The following is a 24808-nucleotide window of genomic DNA, read 5'->3' as shown; positions in this document are numbered from 1 at the left end:
TCCTTGCCTGTGCTAGCTTTTCCCTCCCAGTTGTGTGGTCCTTGATTTCTATGTAAAGATAAAGCCCTAACTTTTTAAAGAGGAACCTAAACCAACCTTGTTTTTCTGCCTACTTTAGCTCATACTATATATAATCTCTTAAGTTGTACCCTCAGAGTGAGGATAGCCTTGATAACAATCTCGGCATGGCACATGAGATTTAGCAGATCCTGTCAGTGGATTAACCCGTAGGTGAAAGTTTTCTGCTTCTGGATGTTTAATTTGACACCCTACCTCTCCCACCCTCCCACCTCCACCAATAAAGATTGCTTACTGTTCTGCTGCGCTGTCGTGGAGCTGTAGCTTTTCACGTTAAAACTAAAAAAAGATCACAGGACGGAGCATGACGGAATATTTAGAAGCATCTATGCAGCAAAAAAAATGTTAGCATGTTGGCAGAACTTAGCGCTGACCTTGTCTCACCTGCAGATTTTTAGTATTACTAGAAGTCAAAATAGCATCATATGTTGGACCGATTTGTCATCCCTATTACCAACCCCTGTTACATGGACCGGGCCGAGATCCATATTGAAATTAGGATGAAAAGCTTAAGCTGCACCAATAGTTAGGACCTTCAGCTGGATGGATTGCAAAGTCTTAATGAGGACTGGCTCTAGTGAATGTGCTTCGGCCAAAACGTGTAACGTTTTATATATGCACGTTTACAGTAGATAATAATGTAACAATAATATCTATTTAGTTGTTTTGGCATATTTTTGCTCAGTATTTGAACTAGGAAAAAATATGCTGAAAAGGATGATCTCTCAAACAGTTATACTTAAATACAGTGTAGCACTGTAGGAAAAAAACAAAAATAAAATTAAAAGAGAGGCAAGAATCACAACTAGCAGCAAATGACATAAATTAAAGAACTCATTGATGCTCATTAGAGCAGTGATCTGTTTGTTCCAATGCTCAGCCTCTTTTATCTGATTCTCTTTGTGCCAATTTATATAATTCAGTCCGCTGCCTGTGGTGACAATGTCATATGGGTTCAAAGATTAGTTTAGAGTCAGCTCTCACAGGCAGAATGAGAGAGGAAACTTTCTAATCAAAACCAATAATGCTGTGTAGACTGCCAGTAATGTGTGTGCTGGTAACTGCACCATTATATTTTATTGTGTGTTTCCCATTGCCTTGTTCTAGGTTTGAAAGGTACTTTTATAAGCTGGAAGCAAAATTTACTGAGAGAATCTCTGCCTGCAAAGAAATATAAATGTCCTGGCTAATAACTCTCCCTTTCAGATATTCAGTACATGTCATAAAGTTCTCCAAGGCCCTTCTTTAGCTGATGCCATCTCATGATTATTGGGGTGTGATAAGCATCATTAAAAGGCTTTTATTTGACTTTGTTTTCCAGAACAGTACAACAGATTCTGCAGTCTAGCACAGCTTAAAACGTTTGCAGGTTAGAACTGCACTATAGGATGGTAAAAACCAGCCCCTTGTTCTAAGCTTTGCTCCGTACAGAGGGTCTGAGCTTTCAGCTACTAAAAACGATTGCTTCCTGGACGTTTTAAACTTTACAGCTTTACTGCTGTTGATAAAACTACAGGCAGACTACAATTCTACAATTGCACAGAAAATTGACGTCACAACTTCTCCTTCTGTCTGTTGATTGGCCCGGCAGAGATTCTGCTTGAAGAATCTAGCTCAACGGGAGAAATCCCAGGCGTAGCACAAAAGGCAGACTAAAATCGAGTGGAATTGCGTAGGAAAGCTATGGTCAGGCTAGCTGCGCAGTATCATGAACACATGCAATTTGCAATAATATTGTAAAAATGTACAATATTATTGTACAACAGCTGTACCGGTAAAAGGTACAGCTGTTGTACCTTCTACCGGTACAACAGCTGCTAAAAGAAGAAAATATAATTAACAAGTTACTTCTGAATTATCGATAAAATTGAATTGCTGGACACTTAACACTCCGGATAGCTGCAGTAAATGTGTGTGGAACTGCCCAAAATTACAGCAGGGTTGGAAATCAGTCAAGACTGTTGGTGTAAATGTATCTGTTGAGGAAAAAATGCCCTTGTTGGGTTGATATACACATAACTGTTTTTAGCCCCATTTTGTTAATGTTCAGAACTTTTGTCAGCTGTAGTTGAACTGTTAAGGTGCTTTATAGATAAAGTATTATGTTATGCCTAGACCAGGCCTAGTAAGCACATGAGTTTTTGTCCAAAACCACAAGCATTAGGACAGAAATACTTAATGGGAAATGTTGCTTTTATTAGTGGAGCAGCTATTTATTAGATTTAAAAGGCAATTACTTTTTCACGCTCTTGTAAGTGTGATGAAGGAGCAAAACGATGAAGATAACTTCACTATGCCATCACTGTATTGTACACAATACTTGGCAGCAGTAGCTTTCCCAGCATTGGAATACTTTGAACTTATAAAATGTGAGTGAGAAAAACGAAGAAAGATGTATGAGTAATGCATTTGTTCAAATCCATATTTGATGTACAAGCTTGTACAGTCACCAAAAATAATCATTCTTAATCAGATCTTCAGCCTTTCCAATAGATAAAACCTACAGATAAATAGAAAATCCGAGGGTGCTTTGTTAAAAATAGGTCTAAAGATATAACAGTGACTGAGCCTACGCGTTGATTGAGATGGCCAATAATCCATGGCATTTATTTCACGGCATGAGTCATTGATCTGTGGTTTGGAACAACCACAAAGTTACATGGTGTGTAACATTTAAAGCACCTCTGCAAATTATGAAGACTCATGACGAAGTTGGAACAGAGTTGGAAAAACGCACAAAAATGTATTCACCAAGTTTGTATTGAAACTGGGGTGACACTTTATTTGAAGGTGTGTGCATAAGACTGTCATGACAGTGTCATAAACATCACATAATACCTGTTATGAACATGTAGGAGTCTTTATGAATGTTTACGACTGTCGTCATGAAGTGTCATTCGGTAAATAGTGACACTTTCAATGCGAAGTTGCACTGAAAGTTCCATTAAAAGTGTCAACTATGCATTATTTGGCCAGTAATGTCCTTTTTAATGCAAAATTCTATGAAAATGTTCATAAAAAATCAATTAAAAGTAAAAATGTTATTTACCGAATGAAACTTCATGACAATAATCAGAAGCATTCATGAAGACTCCATGTTTATAACATGTGTTATGTCATGTTTATGACACTGTCATGTCAGTCTTATGCACATCCCTTATCAAAAAAAATAAATTTAGGTAATTTCTTTTTGCCATATTGTCCGACTCTATTCCCCATGTGACAAGCATATTATGTAGTGACTTTGACCCTCCATTTTATGTTGGAACCAGTTACTCGCAAGGTCACTGGGGATGTTTAAGTTGACCTGGTAGACCTGTTACCGCGGGAACCAGATTTCAGATAAGTTCCAGGTTGGTGGATAGAAAACCAAAAATCAGGTGCAATGGACAGAAATTTTTATACTAACAGCATAGTTAGTATAAAAAGCTGACTTTCCCTTCAGGTATCCGAGAAAGAATTTTCTAATTAAGATAAGAAGTTCAGCATGGCATCAATATCTCAAATTTAAAAAACATTTGTGACATGTGAGTTAGTCACAATAACAAATTTTGCAGGACGATAAATTATCCCAGTATTTATTGCAATAAATGATAATATTGTTGTTTTGAGACCATTTTCAAGTAATATATTGATTGAGGGATAATAATGCCCTCTCAAACACAAATACAATTTTGTAGAGAACACTCCACACTGGAACTGAAAGATGTCTAAAATGTCCAAAATTAAGCTCATAAACCAAAAACGATAAACTAAACAGAACTAAAACCACACACAACCAAGACCATAATCAAAATGAATTTAAGTTTCTGCAAACAAAATTTCCCTTCAAAAAATAATCATCAGAATGGAAATTATTGAGTTCACTTTAATGTGTCATGAGATTAATTGCGTGTTGTGACAACCTTACATGTGAGAATTATATGTTCAATGATTCTGCTGGTTTGGATTTGGTATCTGTAAAACTGTCTGGGAATTGCTGGGTTGACAGGGTTATTCAGTCAAAAGGGTGATTGAAAACCGTCCCTCTGAGACCCCCACTGTCATACCGTACCTGTTTTCCATCCGTCTTCATCATGCCAAGCCTTGGTGACTGCCAAAATAACCCCCTAAATGGCTCAAATAAAAGCTATGTCAAGTGCTGTGTGTTGGTAAATCCAGAAACAATATAAGCACACAACTCCCCACATCCCCAAGACATCTCTACTTCCTAGCTGTCGACATCCATCAGAATAGATTCCCTTCTGCACAGCAGGTTGAATCATTTCAGTGAGAGCAGCAACAGCCACAGCCCACAGCCTCCCGGGGTAAATGTCAAGCCTAGCATTAGGAAGAAGCCTCGCAGGAGACTCCGACGCATTCTTTCCCTCACGTTGTCTCATTCTCCATGGCTGAGCAAGAGCAACAGGTCTGGCAAATGAGCGAGTGAATGATCGTACACGCGTTTCCCCAAACTTGCGTTCGGCTCTCGCCTGTGCCGGCTCTTTAGCTAATTGAGATGCTTATTAGTTGGAGCACTCCTGTATGAGCTTCAAGTTCACCCATAGAAGGTTGTATTTTCTAATGATGGTTTCTCCAGACAGCCGTTTTCCTACTGCCCACTTAAAACTTTCCTGAAGAAGGATCTCAACAGGTTCCAGCAAACCCCAGCGAAAACTTGTCAGCTTCTGTGAGGCTGTTCCCGTGGTTTGTGACATCTTCTTTAGAGAAATACAGTGACAGGACTGATGGCATATATTTCAGTGGAAAAGTTTATCACTTTCCCCAGTGCCACTTTTTATCTGTTCTATTTGGAATCTTAAATTCCTTCTTTCGTTTAGTAGGAAGTGGGCGCCTAAGGTTGCATTTATACCAGCACACCAGCCCTGTTTAGTCCACTACTCTTAACTGTCACCCTCAAAATACTTAGATCTAAGTCAATGGGTTAAGAGATTAATCCAACTCTGGTTTGTTTGTCTAGAAAGTCAGGTTCGTTTGACATATGAGAATGCAAGCGGACCAGAGACCCATCCAAAAGCAGGAAGCGAACAATCGTGCAGGGCATTCTGGGTAAATACAGCCAAAACGTCAAGAGAGTCTAGCAGTAGAGGGAGAAATAGCTTGTGGTCTTTTACCTAGGATGAAAGAGAAATCCAAAACCACTAAAATGGTTGCACTCCATTTTTGTTCACATTTCGTGAAAACGGAAGTTATGCTCATGTCTTCTTCAGAGGTTTTTGTGTCGTTTTCTTCAGTACAGCGCCACCACAGGCGAGGGTGTGAAAACATTTTTTAATTGGTTTGATTTGTTTGACTCTGTTCAGTTGCAACTTAAGTCCCCAAATCGAATCGACTCTATCAGACTATCAGGTGTGAAAACACCCAAAGTATTTCTACTCCTCTCACATCTCTGTTGTGTTCCTAGTTAGTTTGAACACAGCAAAGACCAAAGGAGGCATTTAAGAATGAAACTGAAGCCTGTCAACACGACCATGACCCGGAGGTGAAAGTGAATCAGCCACACTAATCTCCATCCTCATCTCCCGGACAAAGACTTACAGGATCACAAAAATATCCACCAGTCTCACCTTTGCGAAACGTAATCACATCACATCATGCCCTGGCAGACCTGAAATTCTGGTAGGTGCTGACACTGTGTAATATGATATCTTGGAAAATAGCACCTCTGAAATTGTCCCTGCTGTTGTGAAAAGTACAATTGATTCTTCCCAAAGAATACAGAAAGACAGGGTGGCCACTTTGGTTGTAACTTGCATAAAAGTTAATGCTTGGGTTTGGATTCGTAGTTTAAACTACAATATGAATAATTATTGGCTTTTTAGAAATATTAGATACTTAAGCTTTTACATCATGCTGGATTCTCTTTGTTTGCCACATTTCAGCAACGTGGAAGAAGGATATGCAAAGTTATTCCTTCTGTCCTCATCTGTTCCTCCTCCAACATAATCACTCTGACCCACCATAATCACTCTTCTTTTGGGTGACACAGTGCCTGGCACATCTGCTTGTAATTTCACAGAAAGCAGTGTAATATTAAGTTCAGGCTCCAAAAAGCCTTTTTCTTCTTCAAGAAACTAACTTTTAATCAGTCGTTCACAGAGTTGGAGATCATACCCAACTGTGGGTTATTTAGGTCTACGGGTTTATCTGCACAGAAACGGTTGTTTTCCAGGATGATTTTTCGAAGCTTCCTGGTAAACGTGGTATTGTTTCTAGCCTCTAGTTTGTGGTCCCATGACATTGTCACAAAAATACACCAGAAACAGAGAACTGTGTGTGTAAAGTTTTCATAGATTGGCAGTAAACACCAGCTGATTACTTTTATCAAAGTATACCAGAGTTATAAGTTACAGTTTCAGAAATGCTGACATTATCTGTGATGCTAATTCCACAGCTTAAAGTCCTTAAATAAGCTAGCAAAGGTTCTGGAGGGACATCAGTCTTTAACATCTATATGAATTACATGTTGCTACACAGTGTCAGTCTGTAGAGAAAAGACTGTTATTCTCTTGTTGAAAAACCTCTCTCTCCAAATTCAGATATTGTTTTGAAAGAAACACTTCTGCTAAGAAGTGAAACTAATGAATCATTTTATATTCAAATGATATATTTGTGGCTGCACAGTGGCGCAGTTGGTAGCACTGTTGCCTTGCAGCAAGAAGGTCCTGGGTTCGATTCCCGGCCAGGGTCTTTCTGCATGGAGTTTGCATGTTCTCCCTGTGCATGCGTGGGTTCTCTCCGGGTACTCCGGCTTCCTCCCACAGTCCAAAAACATGACTGTCAGGTTAATTGGTTTCTCTAAATTCTCCCTAGGTGTGAGTGTGTGTGTGCATGGTTGTTTGTCCTGTATGTCTCTGTGTTGCCCTGCGACAGACTGGCGACCTGTCCAGGGTGTACCCCGCCTCTTGCCTGGAACGTAGCTGGGGATGGGCACCAGCAACCCTCCCGACCCCATTAGGGACAAGGGTGAACAGAAAATGGATGGATGGATGGATGGATGGATATATTTGTGTTATTCTAATAAATGCATTGGGACAAAAAGGTTGAAAGTTTTGTGCAATAAGCAATTGATAACTTGCTCTAATTTAACAGATGTTTGTTCTACAATTAGACCCAAACTTTTTATTCCACAGATTCAGGTTTCTTTTAACTTTATCAACACATTTCTTCCAACTGGCAGTCATATTAATCCTTTTGAGTGGTAAATATCAGGGTAAAAGCAAGGAGGCCTTCCAGCTCAACTTACAGCTCATTTCAAAAGATAAATCAGCATGAATACCAGTGGAAACATGTCAAACACTGGTCAGCAGTTTTAAAAAGGTTTCCTTTGATGTGAGGTATTAAAAAGTTTATCCAATTTCTTGCTATGACAGTTGTAAATTATTTTACATAACCAAAAACAGAGAATTTTTTTTTTAATTAATGTGATTCTTAGACAGCTTTGTTGTTCGTTGAAAATACTTGTCTATTTTACCAGTAGAAACAAACTTCCTGGTTAAATGAAAACCATTTCAAATCCGTATGATCTTCAACTTAACGATTTATTTCACAAAAATATAAAAAAAAATAGCACAAAAATCAAAATACCCATAAATAAATGTGTTTAGATATTATTCTAACTGTAATATTCTTGCCAGCTAAGGTAATGGCTCTTTAGGATTTTAAATAATGTTATACTTGTTTGTTTAAAATGTCAGTATAAATCACATCAAATTCTTATAACAGCTAAACTTATTTTTCTTTGGCTTTTAGAAAAATGGGTTGTTACAATGAAACACAGGATTGATGTTTGAGAGTTTTCACTCAGGAATCTGAACCTGATTTTTTTTTTCCAAGACTACTGTATTGACAATTTCTTCTGGATTATTGGCTCAAATTTCCCTAAACACTTATTATTGCTCCCATTTGGATAACAGCCTATTAAAGTGTCTTGAAGTTGTCTTCAAAGAACATCAGGGTTTCCCCCACTATATTATAGGCCTGGCGGCCCGCCATGCTGTACGAGCCCCACCACCAGGCTAAGCCTTTCTTGTTTATGTTTTTAGGAAAATAATAATAAATGAAAAAACTTTTCTGTTTTTTTTTTTAAGCCGGATTGAAAGCGTCTCTGTTGCTCTGAGCGTTTCACTGGCGGAACAGATTTATTCCTAAAAGATATGTTTATAGAAGATAGGTTTATAGTTTATGCATTTAAAGCCGGACCAATCACACCGTTAGTGCCTCTGCATGTTGCCTCGCGTGCTGCAGCAGCTGGATGTCTTAAGTTTACCTTAGCGCAGATCCCACTCGCCTCCTTTCACTCAAACTGGACACAGGCTGACCTGTATAGATATTCACATCAACCCCCTGTGAGGAATTATGTTTCTTTCCAGAGTTTTTGATCAAGGTAAGAGTTTAAAAACCCACCGCGTTAGCTCTGGTTGCGCAGCTCTACGTGAACAGCAGGAATAACTTGTAGTCTCTCTTCCAGAGGTGCGTTGAGCGAGCGGTGAGAATGATTTATATTTGTGGACAAAGAATTTTGTGCGGCTTTTCCATCTCAACACGCTGCCCAGCGCCCGGCTCTGTCTGCGCTAATAAAGCTGTATGTGTTCCCGGTTGGCCGGAGCGTTAGTGGTTAACAAACCAGCGCTAACCTCATCATACAGGTTCAGCCCGGTGAGGAGCGTTAGCACTCACCTCGTACTCACGCATCACTCTGGTGTTTTATATTATTTTACCCTGAACATATTCACAGTTGTTGTTGCAATCATCATTTCCCCCTCTAATATTTATTTAGTTAAATTACTCTCTTTTTTTCAAATGTAATTAGTTTTTAAACTGGACATTTTATTAAAGTGAAGGTCACATTTCTTCCTGTAATGAGACAGAGGCTGAACATTATCTAAACCACACTATTATTTTAATCTCTCACTTCAGAGTGGATTAGTTGGCATTTTAAGAGCCTTTTTTCAAAGAAAGGCTCTTAGAACGCTGCAATAAATGTTTTCTTTCTCCTTTATTTTTGAAACACTTACAACTGTGTTCAAAATAATCAGAAAAGCTCAGCAATTTTCACTCTGCTTCGCATATTTTTGTCTGTTTTCGTCGTAGTAATGAACATTTTCTCATATGTGTTCAAAGCACATCCAGATAAACTTTCACTTTAGGACAGTGACTTATTAATTATACATAGCTCAGTTCAATAATAGATCTGGGTTGAGAAGGATGTAAAATGTTAGGTCAGGACAATAATTAGCCAAAGTGAAGAGAAGAGAAATACAAAAGATAAGTGTGTTTTTTTTTTTTTCTAATTTAGGAATTCTGAAAAGCATCTTAAAGAGTTAGGAAAGGAGTAAAAAAATAAGAATGGAGAGAAAATGTAAAAGTCTTGAGGGAGCAGAGCGACACATGATGAAGGAAAGCCTTAAGGATAAACGAGGGAGGGTTTATTCGTATGTGACCTCATCAATCGCGGCGAGCAAAAAGGTTCTCACACCGGATATTTTTCACAGTTGACTTTTATGTCAAAAGAGATTTCTATAGGAATGCCAGCTATTGCTCCATTTCATGTATTTTTGCCGACAGAGGGACTGGTAAAATCCCAATTTAACTTACGTCCAGCAGCATTCACCTTTTAGAAGTCTGAACTGGTTATACGTTTGGACAAGACTACAAAACACATGACCTGCTGGTACTTTATACTGATTTCAAACAACTAATGCCTTCTTAGTTTTCTGGTTTGTCTGTTTTTTATGTCCATTTAAGCTCCCCTGTTAAAAATATAAAACCATTTATCAAGTACAGTCTTCTAAGACAGAACTTTTAAACTGTAGAAAGACGAATGCTTGTTGTTTTGGGTTAAAGTAATAATGTTGGATGCGTGCAGCTTGAGTACATTTTAATAATGAGCTGTCAAAAACTTTTACAAACATAAATGATGTACATATTGCATTCCAGCCGGTTCAATACATTTTTCTCCCAACTTTTTTTTTTTTCATTTGAATGCAGCTGCATTTTATGTTTTAAACTCTCAGTGAACCATCTTGACTTTTTGTTGGCGTGATGAAAGATTAGAAGATGAAACAAAAATGTTTAGTTTTCTACCATTAAAGACATTAAAGTAGGTAATAAAAAAGCCTTAAGGCCGACGTCTTTTGTTTGATGATTTGAGTTGCTATGTAAGCACCTTCCTCCCAGTAAGTTTCTAGAGAGAAAATATGACATTATAGCGTTATAGATACACCTGCATTATTTTATATGCAGAGTTCATTTAAGTGTTTTCAAGGTTTCTGTTTAGAGCAGGGGTGGGCACTCCTGGTCCTCGAGGGCCGGTGTCCTGCAACTCTTAGATGTCTCCCTGGTCCAACACACCTGAATCCAACAGCTGAATCTCCTCCTAAGTGCAGTCAAGTTCTCCAGAGTCCTGTTAACGACCTCATTATTTGACTCAGGTGTGTTGAAGTAGAGATGCATCTAAAAGTTGCAGGACACCGGCCCTCGAGGACCAGGAGTGCCCACCCCTGGTTTAGAGAATTACCAAAAAGATTTCTATTTTCTAAATGCCAGAGAAATTAGCGAGAACATTTTTTAGAGATTTTTTTTTTTTTTTTGTAACTTTCTTTGTATATTGTGTTTGAGCATTTCATTTGACAATTTGTTTGGATTGTTTCAATGGAAAAAAGTATTACTTTACTCATAATGACTCAATGACTCATTGATCTGTTTAATTGAAGTAAAGGTTGGCTTATTTTTAGATTTTCTTAGATTGGCGTTTTGTTCTCGTATTAGTTTGGTGTAGAGGGTGTGTGTGTGAGAGACACATTTCAAAATATAAAGATTTTTTTTTACATTACAGTGAATTGAAACTTTTTTTTTTTAAAGTTTTTTTAAAAATTGTTTTTATGTCCAAATTGTGAAACATTTGAAAATGAACTTCAGAATGCTTGAATTTTACTGTGAGAAAAGTTTATGAACCCTGTTATTGAGTGCAGAATATTTGCACTTTGAAATAGCAAAAGTTGTTAAAGAGGCAGAGGCCCAATTTCAAGGCATTAAGTTACAAAATCAAGTTTCTTTTCACTTATATGTATATAGTTTAGCTTCTGTCACCACTGAAGGTAACGTAGTTACTTGATTGTGCTATAAAAAGGCACTATGTACCTGAAAAACACATAATACTGTCTCTTTAAAGAATCATTTCTTTGACAACAGTTAATTAATAGAAAGTTTTAATAGTCGCCACTCTTTTGTTCGCTTCTTACGTCTGCCTTTGTCATGATTAATAATTGCTCACACAGAAAAGGGGATGAATTATTAATTGCACACAGTAACATTATCTTAAAGGAAGCTTTGGGCATGTTCTCCGGTGGAGGCACAGCAGCACATAATACCCCTGTTATCTCCTCTCCTTCATGCTTATCACGATCCCCGTCTAAACCCTCGCTCATCTGATAACTACTGCATCAAACTTGATTTACTTTTTTGATTTTTTTTTTCCCCGACATCTGTGAAGATTACCATGACTGTGTTTGCATATAGCTTTGAGATTTCATCTTTGACAGTAAAGTCAGTACAACAATGCCACTCCCTGTAGCCGTTTGCCGTATTTGCTCTTTTGTATTATTATGTAGACTTGGTTTCCGTTGTTCTAACTACACGCCGTTTTACTGTACAGCTTTGGGTTCTGCCTGGATAAAGCTATGGGGCTTTTCTATAATGACCCATTGCCCAGGCTTAGGAATAAATGGCATAGCAAATAGATGAGATACACTCAGGGAAATGCCAGTAATGATCTTGTTTTTCAGGGAGTTAAAGGATTATCTAATGGTATTACGGAAAACATCTGTGTAAGCATCATCCACTGCTCACAGCCTCGCTGTTGTCTCATTTTGCTGGCAGATGTTCAACGGCTGCAGGTTGACAGTCACTTTTCTTTTGTTTAATTCAAATCTTCTTTGTGGATTAGCAAACCAATGATTCCTATGTGGAAAAAAATGACAAGAAGAAGAAGTTAAATTGGAGGAAATAGTAAAAACCTACTGACAACAAAAGAAGGAATGTGAGATAATTTAATCCTTTTGCTCGTTGCCCCCTGCTTAGAGGATGGCAGTTGGGATATTGTCATTGTTACATGTGCATAAAGCAGATTATTGCTATCAGATTTGGTGATATTACAAACACAATGTGATTGCCCGTTTTTATTTGTTTTTTAATTCTTTTTCTTTTGTCGCTGTCCCTGTGTTTGTATCTGCTTTATCCAAACACTTCCACGCGTCATAGATAATGCTCCTCATTTTCTCCTGTTTAGTTTTCAAGGTGCATATTCTCTTGTTTTCCCACCGTACACAACATCATTTATTCCGGCGGACTTTCATTTCTCTGATTTAATCTTTTTTTTTTTTTTTTTTTTCTTCCCCCCACTTACCTAAACTGAATTCATTTGGAGAAATAATGACGGTTCATCTGTGCGGAGAGATCCTACCTTTGGGAAAGGCCGTCTCTCTGTACCAATCTGCTTTCCCCTCCATCCAAAGCCCACTCAGAGCCATACAATAGGGCTGTTGGTGGGTGTGTGGGGGAAGTGGAGGTGGGTGGGGTGGCGGTCGCTGATATCTGAAATGTAATGGAATAAAAGATGAGCTTTTGCCAGATGTGGGGAAAAAAAAAAATCACACGCATGTTTTGTGCAGAGGGGAGATGGCGGGGGGTGATGCATCCTCATGCACTGCTGAGTGTTGGTAGACACATGGCTTGATGGGATGGAAATTGTATGTGCTCATTTGTGCAGTTTACTCTCTGTGGCTGAACAAGAGCAGCAATGAAGCACCTGTATCCCCCCCCCCCCCCCACACACACACACACAACCTCCTCCTGCTGACCTGCTTGTCTGTTTGTTGCCTGTGAAGCCAGTCTACCACTACTGTTATTGGATTTTATGCAGATGTGTTCCTGACAACACAGTCAGAAATGTCCTGTTATTTAGTGCAACCTTCCTCTGACCAATGCATTTAATGAAAATAAGCAATTCTCTTGCCTCTGTTGATATATTTAGATATGATTAGTATGTTACTTTCACTAAAAAAAAGTATTTTATTTTTACATAATTGTTAGAACTGTCGTAACAGTATGAGGCAGATGATCTGTGAAAATAGCAATCTCCTCCCTGAGCTACTATTGGCGTCTGAGGAATAGTAGCCATCGAATTGCTTCTGCTAATGGAGAAGCAACCAATCAGAGCCAGAAGGCGGGTCTTAGCGCTGTCAGTCACACTTATGTATGTGCAGCTAAATGTTCTAGTGGCGGGGAAACAACTCACTGTTCCAGGAAAACCGTTTATCCACCGTCATCAGTGGCCATGCTAGCTAGTGTTAGCATTCATGACAGGTTGCGCCGAGCTGCAGCATGCTACATAGCTTTAAGGGTTGGGTGAATAGCGCCACACACACGCTAAGGTTAGCTCTGGTTGATTCTAGTTAGCACTGTGAGAAGGCAGAAGAGCTCAATTTATTTCAGTGTTTTTTTCTTATACCATTCTGTCACAACATAGTGACTGTTTCAAGAAATATTTATTTAAATATAAAAGTAACATACCACAGTTTAATGATAAAATGACACCACTCACATTTATCAACACACCTGGTAAAGATATTTAAAGATCCTTCAATTTATCTTTTATTTAAGTAGCAACACATCTTAGGAACATTCAAACAATTCAAACCCAATTTCAAACATTTTTTAAGTCATGTTTGATATGTACGCCATTTTTATAGTAACTGAAGATAACATAGTTACTTGATTGTGCTATTAAATGACTCTATATGTCTGGAACACATAATACCGCCCCTTTAAGAAGCCCCTACTCAGATCATCATCACAACAACGTTTCTCCATCCTGCTGTTTAGAACTGTTCTGGACTGAGAAGTACTTTTTATGATAGGTTAAGCGCCAGGTGTTTGCTAGTTGCTGCTGCCACTAGTCTGAAGGAACAGAGTGAAGGAGGAGCAGGGGAGGAGTGCTCTGTATTAAATTCTTGAACAATATATACATTTTCTTCCATAGTTAGCTCAGAAATTAAACTTTAAGCTTTTTGACCAAGCAATCAAAAATAATGACTTATGTATTTTACTCCTCAACCCCCTATTTGAAGTAAATATGATGAGATATGAACAGATTCTTTTGCAAAGCTATTAAAAAAAGCTCTTTTAAAATCCATTTAAAATTGGTAACTCAGCTTGATGGTGTTTCAGAGTCCAGGGCATATTATGCATGTCATATGTATATTATATTGCTTTATATAGGATGAAATATTACTTCATTAACCAGGGTGATGTGATGTGGGAATGCAATCATAATTCAAGGATGATGAGGGGAAAGTTGCAGAAGTGATATATATGGATGGATTGTTTTCAATGGTTGCACCCTCTCACCTTAATGTCTTCATATTTGTCTTCATAAATTCCAATTAGTTGTGCCGCATAATACATATTGAGCATCTCCTGCAATTTGGTAGCTTGAAGGAAATGTTAAATAGACTAATCTCTACTTCATAATGTTTGTCCCACAGTGCCCTGTTCTATAGGGCCGTTACCACCTAATCTTCTTGCTTATTCTCGTTGGCTCTTGTTACAGCTGTTTACTTGGATATTTATATTTTCAGTTATGAGTAAAACTGAGTTTACGATCAGAGTTGGTTGTTTTTCAGGTTTGATTTGTTAAATCTGCATGAGGGGAACTGTTAAAGAATGTCAGGGTGGAAATTTCCAAAAATGGTTAGAGATTTATGACATGATGATATCAGTCATTTGACACAAGAAATTAAGGTGGGAGGACTGTAAGGATTTTTTTCTTTATTTCACATCAAACTAACTTCTATTTTTCTACTTTTCTCTTCTAAAGCTTTTACAGTGATTTAATAAAATAACTCTTACCGTTTAAGTGTAAAGGGAGCGCCACTGGTAGCTCAACACAACTTAATTGTGAGCTAGTAAACTTAACATTGGGTGATCATTACCAATAGACAAAGCGTCTGATAGAATATGAGAATATGAAAAGGCTTAGCTGCCCAACCTCTCATGGCCAGTTATGCTAGCCAGTTATGCTAGCTTCCTCTTTGGTTACCTAGCAACAACTAGTTGAGTAACTTGTGCAGCAGCAGCTTCAGGTTTTGCCACCGTGCCTCATAGCTGCTTAAAAAAAACAACAAAGGTGTGAAGTTAAAGCTGTGAATAAAACAGGAAAGGTCATGTGACAAGTTGGGTAGATATTTAAAATAAGAATAAAAAAACCTATAAATAATTATTGATATCGACTGATTGGGATATGTTTTTCAGCCATATTGAACGATAGGTTTGCCCTATTGTTGTGGACTTAATATATTGAGCAATAAAATATTGTCATGTTTTTTTCTCCTGTTTGTGTTTATGTTTATTTCCTTTTTGTTCTGTGTCCAATAAAAGACACGGAGCCTCCTAGTAAACTTGGTCTAGAACCGCCACTGCTTTTCACATGTGACCCTGCTGAATATCTCTATCAGAATGATTGTAGGCAAAGAGTTTTGTGTAAAATACTGAACACTGCTGTAAAATTTGTCCACCAGTGGTTGCTGTAGAGCAGGGGTGTCAAACTCCAGTCCTCAAGGGCCGCAGTCCTGCAACTTTTAGATGTGCCTCTGCTGCGCCACACCTGAATAGAATAATTAGGTCATTAGCAAGGCTGGGAGAACTGATCGACACAAGGAGGAGGTAATTAAGTCATTTCATTCCAGTGTTTTGTACCTGTGGCACATCTAAAAACTGCAGGACAGCGGCCCTTGAGGCCTGGAGTTTGACACCCCTGCTGTAGAGGAATTTCACCCACTTGGTATTCACAGAATATATCAAAATTCTAATTAAAATCAGCTTTTAATTAAGAGAAAAATATGTCCTCAATGATTCATATATATTTTGGTCTCTCTACTGATTGAAAACTTGCCTATAGAAACAGCCATCTTCAGATGAAGATAAAATTCTCTTTTTGTTATACTTGGATCCTGAGAAGTGTAAGTTCACTCTATGACAAGCTGACACCGTAGACGTCCATTTCACATTAAAATGGAATCAACTAAGGAATTTGAGAAATGAAGTCAAAAGTGATAGACAACCAGCCTCGTTCTTCCCTATTCCACCAACACCTTTGACTTAAATAAAATTGTACTTTCAATCCTGGTTTTTATTTTTATGGTTTAAATTAACACACTACCTCTCTGAGATAAAACCATTATTATTATTGGTTTTATTTTGTCGCTTTCCTCAAGTCTTGTGTCATAAATCCGACAAAATCCTTCCACTTATCTTCTTTCTTTCCTGAATTTACCGCCTGGCAGCTTTTCACATGCTTAACTCTGCCAACTACGATGATGAAAAGAGAGACTATGATCCTGATGTTTGAGCAAATTTTCATGAAACCGCAAATACCAATGAGTTTTGACTAAACATCTCAACACTGATAATCAAATAGTTTTTAAGCTTTCTTTCCTCTTTACTCCAACTATCATAACTTTGGAGAAGCCTTATGAAAAAAAAAAGTTTTTACTAACAGAAACTTAAAAGAAAACTCAATGAGTTCTCTCTTAGAAAAGAGAAAAACCTCTTTGAAGAAGAGACGGTCAAACGAGTACGGCAGTGTTGATCTTAAAGAAACTTGCGACACAACTTGTGTCAGTGCAGGAGCAAAAACGGGGACAAATTAGATTGACCGTCATGTATTTGGTTTGTCAGGTCCTCTGCATTCAGAGACAGTCTTCACACTCGGCTAGGGCAATGAGGGAGCATTAAGCAGCGCGTCCGCAGGGTTGTAAAAGGTATTAAATTAAATTAGTCAAAATTAAGACCATTAAAAAGTAATAAATGCCAACTGATGAGGGATGAATTTTTTAGCAGCAACCCAACTAATTTTATGTTGGAGTAGGTTTTGAGCTATGTCGATGTTGTCACGACATCGGCCTGTGTGCGTTCGCGCCTCAGTCGCCGTGTTTGCTCTGAACGGTAAATAATCATCAGCTCATTTGGGTGGCAGATAAGGTGAAACACGAGAGGATGATGAGGCAGTGAAGGTGAATGGCGTGAGTGAAGATTACCAATGAGAACGAATACAACAAAAGCAAGAGTGAGACTACTAACATAAGAGAAACTAAACGGGACATAACAATAAACCAAAAAATGCTAAACTATATGGAAGTACACAAAGAACAAAATGCAAACAGAAACTAAATACGAAGGAATCTTCTTCTTTTGACCAATAATTAATACAAAGGACTGGACAGAATATGGCAGGACGTGAACTAGATTATTTATTTATTTTTTCAGAAAAAAGGTAAGATAATATTATTAAAGTACCTTGTGTTTGTTTAAGCTAGACCTAATACTGAAAGGAAACATATTTTTATGTTAACAGTAACTTCTTTATGGTTTTGAGGAGCTTTGATCTTATATCTTTTTCAGTTTTATTTTTTTATATTCACATTATCACTAATCTATTACTTTTTAATTAGTTCCGTTTGCTAAGCCATGTTACTATCACTTACAGTTACTACTTATACCTTTTATGATAATTGTGTTGTAGTTTCCTTGTTTTGTATTTGTATTATTTTTTGTACTAATAGACAAAACTTATGCAAAGTCAAGTTAACTTTGTATAGTCTTTTTTTTTTTTTTATCAACACAGATTGAGCATCATCCAGGGACAACAGATGAAAAATGACTAAGTCTGGCCCATCCACAGAAATGTTAATTATTGGGCATTGTCACCACCAAATAAATCCCATGTTCATAAACAGTATAAAGACAAAAGGCAATTGATTATAGTTTGTCACGGAAAGTATTTTGAGTATTTTTAAAGTCCCTTTGTAGGATTTTAAAGAAAGCGTTGTAAATTAGCACTTCTGCTTCAAACATTACGGTTTATTCCTTAAGAAGAACCTTTGTGTTATTCTGTCTCTTCTATTTTCTTCCGTGTTCTTAGTGAGCATCGCGTAGTGCAGTTGTTATGGTCCTTGAAAAGGTATTTGACTGGATTTCCCACAAACTAATCTGACATGCACCCAGCTCACACGTTGTGTTGAAAGGGTTTGTTTGTTGGACATTTATCTTCTTTCTTGATTCCATAAGCGTCACACAGTTGAAACCTGAAATCTTTCTTCCATTCTCCATCTCTGTTGGTGTTCACCAGGGGTGGGCTCAATCACCTCTTCTTTTTATTCTCTGCATGAATACAGCAAGAGTAGACGTCCAAGCAGCATCACACCCATTGCAGTGCTTCTCAATTCCAGTCCTCAGGCCCCCCTGCTCTGCATGTTTTAGATGTGCCTCTATTCCAGAACAGCTGATTTAAATGATTGCATGACCATCAAGTGCTGCAGAAACCTGTTGATCACCCATAGATTCAATCCAGGTGTGTAGCAGAAGGGAAACACCTAAAACATGCAGGGCAGGGGGGCCTGAGGACCGGAATTGCGAAACGCTGTGTTAGAGTAACACCATGGCTATAACTCCTAATGTCAAACTCGACAGTGGGATAAAATCAAAATAGGCAGAGAACAGCTGTAAAAGCAATAATAATAAAAAACAAGATGTAAAGACGGGCAATTGTTAGTCTTTCTACAAACTATCAATGCAATGCAATGCAATGTGGAAATCTCACTTTAACCGTCCATATGTTATTCTGAAACGAGATTATGTCTAGAAATAAATGGTCTGACTAAATGATAAATCAAATTAATGTGACCAATAAATGCAATTGACTCTTAGTGGAAAACATAAAATGAACATTATTCCAACACTATGTTGCCATTGTGTTTCTCACCAAATAGACTCTTTAATCCATCTCTGCTATCACTGTTACTGGTGTATTAAAAAACCCTATAATAACAAACGATGGTTAGCCTGGTGGGGGCGCAAGTAAAGCCTGGTGGCCCACCAGGCTTATAATGCACCAAGGAAACGCTGGAGGAAGTGGAGATCAGCCAGCAAGAGAGAAGAACTGGCACCTATGGGGAACATTTGCTAAAAAATAAAAAATAAAAGTCTTATTGAATGGGTCAATGAATCCGCCCCCAGTTATTGTTGTTTTTTTGTCTTGCAGCCCAGTTACAGTTCATACTCTGAGGTTTGTGGTGTTTTGAAAACTGTTTGAACATTTTTCACTTTGAATTTGTTGCATTCCTGCTGTGATTAACTGAAGTATGTGCCATCAGTTATTCGCCAGATAAATCATTGCATCTGCAATATTTTCCAGCCCTGCCAGAAACAAATTTCATAAAAAGAATTACCATCTGCTTTATCTTCCTGCTTCTATCGCAAGCAATTTGAAAGTTTCATGTCTTACACAAACAGGCTTCTTAAGAGGCAAAAAAAGAGAAAAGAATTGCAACATCTCATATCACAAATTACTCCAACTTTAAATAAGCAAACTAGTCTGGCAGATGGTATTCTTAATTCAGTCTAATTATTTCCATCAAAAGAAGAGTGCCTTTAGTGACAGAACGTCTTTGTGCGTGCTAATGGGATGCTTCAGAGGCAGGTATGTTTTTTTTTCTTCTTTTACTTTCTTTGTCTGAGCTGTAAGGTGTTATTACCAAACAACTTTCTCTTTTATGGTGGCATCTGAAGGAATTCCTGTCAAAATCAGAAAAAAGGATATCATCTCTGGAGGACAGAGCGGAAACATTAGCTCGCTTTGATGTTTTCTCTAGAACTGGAATGCAGCTAAGTGAAATGCTATTTATGAAAAATATAGCGGCTTAACCTGTTGATACAAAAGTGATATGATCAGCTTTCAGTGAATACACAGCCTGTGTTTGTGTGGGCACATGTAAACATATTTTGCAGCCCGGTTGTTGACGTGTAGTTGTGTTTGCGGCAGACACCAGTACAATTTTATTATTATTATTATTATTATTATTGAAAAGATTTTAATCGGAGGATAATTTCTCACACGTTTCAAATTGGATGATAAAGAGCTAATTAACAAGGGCTGTTTCGGAGTTCACTAGCTCCTCTGACATCTTAATTAGATCTTAATGACATTTCCGCTGGAAAGGCTGAGCAGAGTACGACTGTGCAAATAAACGACGTGGTACGAGAAAGCAACCGACACAACACTTTTAGTTTTAGTGCAAACTAAAATGTCGAGATTGGGTTCTTTAGGAGTTGAAATATATGCATATTAGTAGTGATACAGGGCAGCATTCTTTATATGTGCCAATCTGTTCCATTGTATGTTTTATTTTAAAATGGAGCTATGGAAATCTGGATTTTATTAACATCCTCCTTTACCCTATCAGCCATCGTGCCGCTTTTCCTTTCTCCCAGTGAGATATGGGAGTGTGCATCGCCCAGTAATTACTGTGCCTACGTCCCAGTAGAATCGCACCTCTCATATCAGCCTCTTACTCAGATCCTTAGCATTTATTACCATAAAATGTCACCCTGGAAATAACTAGATATGCTTTGCAGCGCCAGTGGAGGTAGTGTGATAATGATGTTTTTGGCAGATAGATGGCTGATTAGATACAATGATCTTCTGTAGTGCTGTGTTTTGCATTGTAGATGGCTTTTTATGGTCTGCAGTGGATTGCATCCTTCCCCCCTCTCCGGTGGGCATGCGATGTATTTTTAGCTGTAGGGTGGATGCCCATTTATTCATTTCTAAACAAAGTCAGCAGACTCCATTGGACAAAACACAGCATGCCACAGCGAATGGTAAAACTTCTACAAGCGTCCACCAACCTCTGAACCTATCCCTTACTACAACGAGCTGTTGCAAGCAAAATCCCTCCATCCAAGTTCCTGTTGGAAGGAATAAACTGCTCACCAACTATGACTAGCATTGGTTAGCTGTCAAGTTGTCATCATATTGCGCTAATTCTTAAATGTACAGACAATATTATAAAAGAAAAAAGGACACACTGTTTTGCTACTAATTGTCACACTGACAACTAAATAAGAAGGTCCAAGGGTTTCACATTTCACATGTCAGTGCCAAATTTTAACTAAAAAGAAAAATAGCAAGAGGAAGGGAAGTAGGCTAGTTATGCTAGCTTGACTTTGACAATCGTAACATGTAGATGTGCTGCAGAATTTGGTGTGTTTCAGTTCAGAAAAAAAACGGGGGGATGTGCACACCAACTCTCTGAAAGATCATCAGTAGAGTAGATGTTTAAATGAACTAATCAATCACTCCTGTGTTCAGACGATTGCTTATTAATAATCGCAAAATAAATATCAAGCCTGAAAACATAACACTGTAGCGGACTGAATGTTCTGTTCTTTGTGTGGGAAATGTTTGCGTGTTTTCTGGTGTTGAATCCTGATACACTGTTGGAGCTGCTGTTTGCTAGGTGCTATGGCAACAGGTCTGTTTGTAGCAGACCAACACAGAGCAATTTTTTAAAAAACAACAACAAAAACAGAATACGAGGGGTTTTGAGTTGCTCTAAAACATCTCCAAAATTTCTGGATGTAAACAATAGCATGCAAACCATCAACATGCACCAGGTGTTGGCTCACAGTACAATCAGGCAGATGCAAACAAAGTCTGAATCTTAACATCAGAGAGGGCAATTGATTCAAACCATCAAAGGCAAATATTTATTTGCCAGACAAATTGCTAGTTCTGATTTTTGCTGGGTTCAGCTGGCCTCTTCACTTGAGATCGACCATTAGAGCAGACTGGACTAGGAAAAGGGAGGAGAGGGAGAAAAACAAACAACTTGTATAAGAAGGGGGTCAGTTGCTGGGGGGTGGGGAGGAGGAACCCAGAGAGAGAGAGCCCCACCTGGAGTTTTTATCACAGAAAACGAAGGTGGAAAGGCTTAATAGAAACTTTGTCTGAGGCCCCTCACAGAGGCCAGAGTCGGGGAATAAACTGAGTGGATGGAGGTTGAAAGCTGGTGCAGCAGCAGAGGCATTACGAAGATTCTGTTGGCTGGAACAGATGCTGTTCTGTATGCAGCCGTGTCTGTTTATCACTTCCTAAGCCTTCTGTCTCATCTCTGTTCTCCCCGCTTTCTGTCTAGCCTGAATCTGTCAAACTTAAACCACAAATACCTGGCGTGAACCACCTTTTTTCGCAACTACCCCCTCTCCTGCAGCTCTGTCCTCGCTTTCAAATGGTTCATTTACTTGTTCTGCGTTCCACTCAAATTTTATTTGTTTTACTTAGCCTTAATGACTTTACTTAACATTAATTTGCCCATAAAGGGCTATAAAAGTAAATGCTTGGTTTCTCAGTAATGCATCCTGTTCTTTCAAACAATTTTGGGCCCATAGATGCATGTTCAATTTGTTAGTTATCCGCACAAGAAGCTAGTTTTTTTCTCTCCTCTATTACTGCAAACTGGAACATTAGGTCCACATGGTTTATGTTACACTTTCACAACCTACTTGTGCTTAGGGGCATTTACCCTGAATGGCTTATTTTCTTCAAGCAAACTGTTTTTTTTTTTCATTTTTTTTTTTCTTGTTTCCAGGCAGATTAGCAAAGAATCCAGGCCATAGATGGGATAAAAAAGCATATAAACTTGAATAATTTTAAAGGGATAGTTCAGATTTAAGTCAGGTTCTATAAAGTAATTTGTAATTAGAGATTAACTGATTGTGTTGATATCCAAAACCTGTTTTTTGTAATGCTTCTGTGTGCTCATAATAATCATTCATGATTTAGATTTATAAATCAATAATAAAAGTCAATCTATGTTATTGTTTTTCTTTAGCTGTTAGCAGAGGCTACAACGCTTTGCATACTTAAAAGTATGTTAGCTTTAAAAGTAGCCATATCATTGTAATTTGGCTATTAGCATGGGTAGCACAGCTACCATGACAAATACCTTGCATTCCTTTAAGTCTTGCTCTCTCTCACTCTCTAGCAGCCTAAATATACCATGTACATGTCTCTTACTTTGCCCCACTGATGGTGAAACGAAGCAAACTTTGAGTTTTTTTCCTCACAATAGCATGTTTTTCATTGACAAGTGTTTTCTGCCCAACAAGGTAGGGCTAAAAACAGCGGCTATCAGTGATACCACTGTTGCCTGTAGTCATGTGGCGTTGCATTTCAGTCAGTTTACAGAAAAGTGAAGAAATCTCTAGATCAATGGAAAGCTAGCCAGACACACCTGGCCTATTTAACCTGATTTTAGCAATTTAGAATAGCTGAAAATATTAAATCTTATTCTAGCAGCTACTACTGTTATACACTACCAAATGTCATTTTTCAAATTACAGATAACTGCTTGTAGTGTATTGTGTGGTAAGCATTCTGTACTCAGCCCTGCATTAGCTGCATTTGGCTGGCTGACTCAGTGAAGCTGCGTCTCATCAATTTGCGCCACCCAGTGCCAGATCATCAACAGCAAATTTTGGAGAAGCTGTAATTATTAGGTTCCTTCTACAGACTTCTGAGTAAAACCGGGATCAAGGTTAATTCCTGTGGCCGGTCTATACAATACAACACACTTTCAGGTAGCGCTCTTTTAGTCCTCTCCAATGTAGCAGTGGACAGGTGTTGTCTCAGTCCTTTGTTTTAAGCTTTCATGACATCACAAAATTTCTTTCCTGAAACTCCTCCTCTTCCTGCTGAAGTGGATTGTGGGATAAATAGTCCTTATACTGTCCTCCTGTAGTACATCCTACATGGCTGGAGTCTAACTCTGAAAATACCCTCATATAGTTCCACTTAATAAATTCAGAAAACTTAAAAAATCCTAACTCTACTTTGTTTCTTTTTCACTTCCCTGACTTGGTAACCTTTATATATCAGTGCTGTTATGCTACGTTTTGGCTGTTAATGGCTGGTCGTAAAGCCACAAAGCAGCTCGGTATGTAAATCTGTCGTTTTGAGTCAGTCATTGATCAGCAAAATCATCAGACTCGATGAGTTGTGGTTTGGCCTGCTGCTCCAACAAAGGAATTGATGTACCTCAGCTTTCTCATAATCACACAGCGCCTCGCATGGCATGCGCATCGATCCCCATAGCAAGAATCAAGGCGAGACACACATGGTCTGTGACTGCGCTGATTATTGCTTCTGTGTTTCATAGATTCACGGAGGCGGACACCATCATAATGGGGGACGTGACGTACGGCGCCTGCTGCGTGGACGACTTCACTGCCCGTGCCCTGGGAGCAGATTTCATGGTTCACTATGGCCACAGCTGTCTGAGTACGTTTCTTTATCTCCCTCGTACATGTTTGTCTGGTTCTTTATTGCTCTGAATGCAAAAAGAAAAAAAAACCCCACCAAGGTTACCCATCTACAGAGAGAGAGCTACCTGGAAAAAACCACGTAGGCCACATGAACATCAAAAAAAAAAAAAGGACTGAGACTGACAGGTGTTATTGATGAAAGCAAAATGTAGGTGATTAGAACTGTGCAAACCTCACAAATCTAATTACAACGCTTAGAATTTTCTGCAGTTTGTCGAGCTGCAACAACTAATTTCAATACCTTTTATCAGGATTTTATTTTGAAGACCAACAACTGGTAGTTCACAACTGAAGACCCAGCAGGTCTTTGCAGCATCACATTCGCCCCACATTCACATCAGTTGAAAACACATCAGCGGTGTCCTTTGGAAACCTCAAGCATTTCTGCAGGACCTTCACACATCTCACCTCACTGTCAGTCTGTCTTTTGCACATGGGAAGAAATGTTAAATCAATAATTTTGATACATATCTGCCAGAACAAGCTCACCTCGGCAAAATACCAGAAA

General features: G+C 38.4%; 1 protein-coding gene across 1 annotated transcript in view; it reads left to right on the top strand.

Annotated features, from left to right (window-relative positions):
• Positions 1–24808, top strand: part of dph1 (diphthamide biosynthesis 1) — a 74165-nt gene that overhangs the window by 17876 nt on the left and 31481 nt on the right. The window contains exon 4 of the mRNA XM_005804095.2: positions 24135–24256. Within this exon, the coding sequence (XP_005804152.1) occupies positions 24135–24256 (122 nt within the window). The remainder of the gene's footprint in view (positions 1–24134; positions 24257–24808) is intronic.

The sequence above is a fragment of the Xiphophorus maculatus genome, chromosome 18 (genome assembly GCF_002775205.1).
Source record: "Xiphophorus maculatus strain JP 163 A chromosome 18, X_maculatus-5.0-male, whole genome shotgun sequence".
In the NCBI taxonomy this organism is placed as follows: Eukaryota; Metazoa; Chordata; class Actinopteri; order Cyprinodontiformes; family Poeciliidae; genus Xiphophorus; species Xiphophorus maculatus.
This window is presented reverse-complemented; position numbering and strand designations above follow the sequence as displayed.